Here is a 6,719-nt window from a genome sequence, read left to right on the forward strand (position 1 = left end):
ATCCCTGCCTTCTTCCCTCCTTTCTCTGCAAGTGGACATCTTTTTCCTTCCCCCCCACCCTTCCTGTGCTCTGTTGGATCACTCTTTTCCAGAGGGAGGAACAGAGTTCACTTGTGTTCTCTCACTTATTAACAACAACATCAACAACTGCAAATACAAACATAGCACTATCTGCCAAACATTGTTTTTTTTTCCCTAAATACTTATTTTATTTATTTATTTATTTTTGTCAGCGTTGGGTCTTAGTTGCAGCAGTTCGTGTGGCAAGCAGGCTCTCTAGTTGTGGCGTGCAGGCTCCAGAGCACATGGGCTCTGTAGTTTGCGGCACATGGGCTCTCCACTTGAGGCGTGAGGGCTCAGTAGTTGCAGCTGCCCCGTGGCAGGGATCTTAGTTCCCTGACCAAGGATCCAACCTGTGTCCCCTGCATTGGAAGGCAGATTCTCAACCACTGGACCACCAGGGAAGTCCCCCAAACATTGCCTTTAAAGTGCCTTACGTATATTAACTTCGGATGACATCAGAAAAAATGACAGAGTAAAACCTCCAAAACTCCTCTTCTCCATAAAAACAACGAGAACAGTAGCCAAAATGGTCAGAACAAACTTTTTCAGAACTCTAGAAATTAACCAGTCTTGCAGCAATCCAGCAAGTGCTTATTCAAGAAAAACTGGTGAATCTCAGTGGGAACAATGAGCTTTGTGGTGTCTTAACCTGCACTATTCCTGTTCTCCCCTCCCTGACTCTGTCATAGCCTCGAAAACCAACAGCTGTATGAGAAAAGAAAGAGAGAGAGAGAGAGAGAGAGAGAGAGACAGAGAGAGAGAGAGAGAGAGAGAGAGAGAGAGTGGAAGGAAGGGAAGGGAGGGAGGGAGGGAGGGAAAGAAAAAAGAGACTAAGGCAGAAATGTAGGCTATTTAGCTGAGTGCTTGGTCCTCTGCTTAGCACAAAGCCCCTCAGTAAAGACTGGGAGATGTGTTGGTTCCAAACATTTTAGGAAATCTCTGTGAGCTGACCACCAAACTAATTGAGCAGAGATTTCAGTGGCCGTACGTGAATACAGACTTCACAAAATTAACTCAGAAATATCATTTAACAAGCAACAGTAACCAACAGCCACAAGAGCAAACTCTGGGGAAGGGTGAACATCTAATTTCCAGCGTTGCTACATTATATTGTTTAAAATATTGAGTTTTAAATTTTAAATTAAAAAAGTTTACAAGGCATGCAAAGAACAAAGAAAGCATGGCACATACGTGGGGTGGGGGTCGGGATGAGGGACGCAGCCAATAGATCCTTAAGGAGGCCCAGATATTGGACTTTAACTAGATAGAGATTTTCAATCAGCTATTTTAGATACAAAGAACTGAAAGAAACCATGTTTAAAGAACTAAAATGAAGATGAGAATGATATCTCATGAAACAGAGAATATCAATAAAGAGATATAAACGATTTTTAAAAGACCCAAGAGAAATTCCGGAGTTTTCAAGTACAACAGCTGAAGTGAAAAATTCACTAGAGGGTTATGTAGCAGATAGAAGAAAAAACCCAGTGAACCTGAAGATAGGTCCATTGAGATTAGCTAGTCTAAGGAACAGACAGGAAAGAAAAATGAACAGAGCCTCAGAGACCTGTGGGACAGTATCAAACGTATTAACATATGCATAATAGCAGTCTCAGAAAAAGAGGAGAGAGGGAGAGAGATGGGGGCAGGGGAGGAACAGGAAGGTTACGTGAAAAATAATGGCTGAAAGTTTCCCAAATTTGATGAAAAACATTAACCTACAAATTCATGAAGCTTAATGAACTCCAAGCAGGATAAATTCATACCTAGGCACATCATAATCAAACCATTGAAAGATAGAGACACAGAATTTTGTAAGCAACAAGAGGGAGCAACTCATCACGTACAAGAAATTCTTAGTAAGATTAAACAGCTTATTTTTCCTAGAAACCATGGAGGCCAGAAGGCAGTGGGATGACAGGTGATGATAGATGGATGACAGATAGATAGATAGACAGTAATCAGAATCATCAGATCCTCACAAAATCCTTTACAAGGTCCATGATAATATCATCAGCCAATCTTACAGATAAAGAAAGCAAGGGACAAAGAAGTTGAGTAACTTGACTGAGGTCACACAATTACCATGGCAGAGCAGCCAGGACCCATACACCTAAAATTCACCTTAGTTGCTACATTATACTACTTATTACAACCACCCGGTGAGGAGACTTGGATTCTACAGGGGGTCCTCATTCTACGTGTGAGAAAACTGAGGCTCAGAGGCGTCTTCCCGAGGCTAAGGTCTCAAATCCAGAGTTTCTTTGCTCTGCAGTCCCTCCGCACACCCTCCACTGCACACACAAACAGCGTTCCCAAAAGCTGCTGACCCAAGCAAACACATTAGAGACCAACTTTGACATGCCGTGATTTAGAGGAAGCTGCATCGAGAGCTGGTGAAACAGAGGAAGCTTTTCAAGGTCGTACTCAGCCTCAGAAAGCTGGAGGCTCTGAGGACACAAATGCCTAATTTGGGTTTTCCACTGACCACGAGTCTTAGAAGGACTGCCGTGCACAGCATCAGTATCTGGGGTCAATTCCAGTGTCTCCAGAGTGCGAGCAGGGGCTTCCCAGTTGTCAGAAGAGGCTGCCTGTCTGCAAGCCCAGTGAATCCTCAGAAGCGTCATCCCTTGCCCTTGGGCTGGGTGGAATGTTCTTTCTTTTCCGCCTCTGCCTCTTGAGCACAAGGCAGCAGCAGTGCCCAGTTTCTCTAGTGGCCCATCTTCTCTCCTAGTACGTGGGGCTGGACTCGAGCCAGATGAAAGAACACGGCACTCCTGTGACCCCAAGGATCTCAGAGGCTCCCTTTCCCATCCGCAGGAGCCCATGCTGGCGACTGGCCATAACTAGACTTCTCCCCCATACAACAGCAACGCTCTGAGGCTCTGGCGTCAGGTCTTGAGGATTTCTCCAACCCCTTTCAGTCAGAGGGACGGGGGAACACAGAGCACCGAGAAACCACTAATCGGGAGCATCAAGGACTTCTTTTACAGAAAGGGTGAAGACAGCCCTGGCACTGATGCAAGTAACAAGTGGGTGAAACGTTTCTTCTGATCCCAGAGCACTCGTTCCCTTGGTTTTGTGCAAATCAACGAGGTGTTTTTAAAAAAAAATTTTTTTAATATATTAAAGTCTGCATCAACCAGCATTGGGTTGATACATTCTCAGTGATAACCCAGAGGCATCCCCTAATCATACAAGCTGTTCCAACTATCAGAGAAAGATCTGTATTAACTCCAGTTCAGCTTGGAGCTAAATGTGCTTCTGTTCTAGTTCTCTGAAATTGGCAGATACGGTTCTGCATAGTCAGTCCCTCCCTTAATCAGAATCTCTGGTGAGCAGAATAGTCCAACCCCAATAACTGATTTACGGCATTTTTTAAAGGAATAATCCACTTAAAGTTTTTAGACCACTGAGTCTTAAGACTGCCCATGGTAGACACTTCTGAAACACAGAAAAAAAGAAATACAAATATTAAAATCACTGTGAGCCATCTGCAGACACAAGGAGGCTGGAGGAGCCTCGGAGCTCAATTCTGGTCCCAGGTCACCACCCCGGCGTTGGTATCTCTGCCAACCTGGTCCACAGCACTTGCTCCTTCTGCCCAGTGAAGGGGCTGGAGCCCATGAGGCACAGCTGCAAGTGCTGAGCAGGTGGGATGTAGACCGGGCGCAGGGGGCAGAGGGACGTCAGAGAGGCAGAGGCGAGAAGGCTCACAGTCTGCACGCAGTCTCTCCCTCCCACCCGCTACCCATGCAGGCCCATCTCAAATGTCCTTCCTTTTCAAGTTGCCCTTGATGAGGTTCACCCCGCCAGCACCCAGGCTAAGGGGCGGGGGCAGGGACTGCCCATCCCAACAGGACCCCAGGCAGTTCTTGAGTGACAGTGGCAGGTGCCTGAGCCGATTTGTCCCGAACGGGACCGCAAAGGGTCTGTGGTCTCCAACGGGCAGCCACAGGGCCCTGCAGCGGACGCTTCTCCTGGTTCAGAGGCCGCTGGCCTTCCTCGTCTGCTAAGTACAAGAGAGTAGACGGGGTTGGCTCACCCATCCTCAAGCCCGAGGACCAGCCACACGAGAGAGAAGCTGAGGCTTCCAGGTGCCCTGCGTGGGTGCCCCCCAGCGCCCCCAGAGAGCACTGGAGAGAGGAAGGGAGGGACGGGGAGACTGCACCTGGGCCCACGCCCCCACCCCCGAGTCTGCAGGGTGGCTCCCCCAGGAGCCCGGTGTTTGTCTGGCGGGGGGCCGACACCCCGAACACTACCTGTGCAAGAGGAGCCTCGGCAACGCGGACCTGCCAGACAGCTGGGCCTTGGCCGGGCTCCCGATGGGCCTTTATCTCCGGGCCTTTCGTGCCGAACGAACGCTTTTAACTTGGCTTGTGCGTCGTCAGGGAGGGAACTGACCGTGAAACACACTTGAATTCAGTCAGTTCTTTTCAGAGGGTTTTCAGTGACGACCGAGATTGGCCCTTAAAGAAGGAAACAGAAGTTCTCCTCTGTCCAGAGGGGGACATGAGGAGACCTGTAACTTCGCACGAGCCATTTTGAAGCAGGGATTCAAGAGAATCTACAGCTAATAATCTAACAAATATAAGAGGGTTCCATTATGCTTTAAAGTAACACCAGAAGCTGCGAGAGAGAAAAGCACAGCATCACTCCTGAATCACCAGCGGCAGTCACACACCCCAGGTAACTCAGCTCAAAAGGAAAGTCATTTAAATATAGAAGCTCAAAGAAAAGGCTGTTTACCTCATGGAACATTTACTGCTGCTAAACCAGGCTCCATTTCCCGGGGTCACTCTCTTCCTGGACTTAGGGGAGCAGAAGTAACCCTGACATTGGGGGAGGGGAAACGGAGGCCACAGGCTTCAGTGGAACAAGGTTATACAGGTCAGGCAGACGGAAGCCTGGACCCCAATGAAAGCTGACTTCGCAAAACCCAGGTTTGTTTCCAAAAGAAACGAGGCATCAAACACCTGGTGATCATTTGAATGTAGGTAAAGAAATGGATGCACAAACTAGAGGCCATATAAACTAGGAGCAGAGATGTTTTTCTACTGAGGTTCAAGGATCCACAGGAAAAAGAATTCAATGAAGGGCCTCACAGAAATAAAAAGCAACCTAATTTAGTTTTTTTTTTTAAAGAAACAAAATAGTATAAAATAACCCATTCATCTACTTCCTAAATCAAGAGGATAGAATGTTAAACTGTATTCAATAAGCAGTGACTATCCTTTGCTTTTACAGTGTATCTAGTTATACGAGGAATTAAAGGAGAAGAATGGGAGAGAAATTATATTGAAAATCAGTGTGAATTTCTTTGTTCCGAGTTCTTCCTCTGCCCCCCCATCAAATCCATATTTTTGGTCCTACTGCCAGGACAGATCTTCGCGGCCTTTCTGACACTAATCAGGTGGGCCAAGCAGCTCACCTGGGGAGGTCTTATCTGGGCTGTTTCTATGGCCACAGGCATTGAGGGCCTCATGAAATGAGCTTTTGATCATGTTTGGCCCTCAGTTAGAGCTTCTCTGCCCTTCACCCAAGTCCATAGAGAGGGCCCACTCAGAAAAGCCCTTTGAAGGGCATTTTAAGGGGCCGGCAGCCAGGCTTCTAAACCTGGCTGAACACAAGAATCTCCTGGAAAGTTCTTGAAGAACACTTTGCGGGCTTCCCTGGTGGCGCAGTGCTTGAGAGTCCGCCTGCCGATGCAGGAGACGCGGGTTCGTGCCCCGGTCCGGGAAGATCCCACATGCCGCGGAGCGACTGGGCCCGTGAGCCATGGCCGCTGAGCCTGCGCGTCCGGAGCCTGTGCTCCGCAAATGGGAGAGGCCACAACAGTGAGAGGCCCGCATAACGCAAGAAAAAAAAAAAAAACACTTTGCTTCCCAGGTCACACCCAGTGCCTCAGGGTGGGCCTGGATGCAGATAAGAAACCCAGCCCTAGACTGGATGTGAACCAGGGTTTCTCAACCTCACCACTACTGACATTTGGGGGCCTGTAATTCTGTGTTGTAGGGGGCTGTCCTGTACATGGTAGGATGCTCAGCACACCCCGGGCCTCTACCCACTGGATGCCGGTAGCAGCCCTGCCCAGTTGTGACATAAAAATGTCTCCAGACACCGCCCAGTGTCCTCTGGGGGCAGAATCAGCCCTGGCTGAGAACCACTGTTTGGCCCTTGCTTGACCATGGGTCCTGTACCCCCTAACAGATGACTTGAGCTCTGGGCCTCAGTTTCCCTGTCTGCCTAATGGGCTCAGCACCCCAGTGCTCTCTGCCCCCTGGACTCAATCAGCCTCAGCTCCCTGATGATCTCCCAGCCTCTTATGCAACCCTCTTTCCTACCAACGTTTTGGTCTAAGGGTTGGTGAAACATGTTTGTTTCAGCCCAGAGTCGGGGTTTGGGGAGCAGAAGCCCCCTGGGGGAACTGCACCCACCCTCTCTCGGCTGAGCTGCTGCCCGGGCTGCAGCAGTTTCTCTCAACTCATAGGCTCTCTCCCTCCTTTGCAGAGAAAAACTGTTCCTACTTCAGGCATTTTAACCCAGGCGAGAGCTCGGAGATCTTCGAAGTTACCACTCAGAAAGGTGAGCCCGTGTGGAGAGCAGGGAGGGGAGGAAACGTGGCTCCCCTCGCGCTGCTGAACCCGAAAATCACC

At 48.9% G+C, this 6,719-nt stretch overlaps 1 protein-coding gene across 1 annotated transcript in view; it reads left to right on the forward strand.

Moving 5' to 3' along the window:
* CACNG1 (calcium voltage-gated channel auxiliary subunit gamma 1) overlaps positions 1-6,719 on the forward strand; it is an 11,797-nt gene that overhangs the window by 1,966 nt on the left and 3,112 nt on the right. The window contains exon 2 of the mRNA XM_007455279.1: positions 6,574-6,648. Within this exon, the coding sequence (XP_007455341.1) occupies positions 6,574-6,648 (75 nt within the window). The remainder of the gene's footprint in view (positions 1-6,573; positions 6,649-6,719) is intronic.

Source organism: Lipotes vexillifer, unplaced genomic scaffold (assembly GCF_000442215.2).
Source record: "Lipotes vexillifer unplaced genomic scaffold, Lipotes_vexillifer_v1.1 scaffold664, whole genome shotgun sequence".
NCBI classification, from domain to species: domain Eukaryota; kingdom Metazoa; phylum Chordata; class Mammalia; order Artiodactyla; family Lipotidae; genus Lipotes; species Lipotes vexillifer.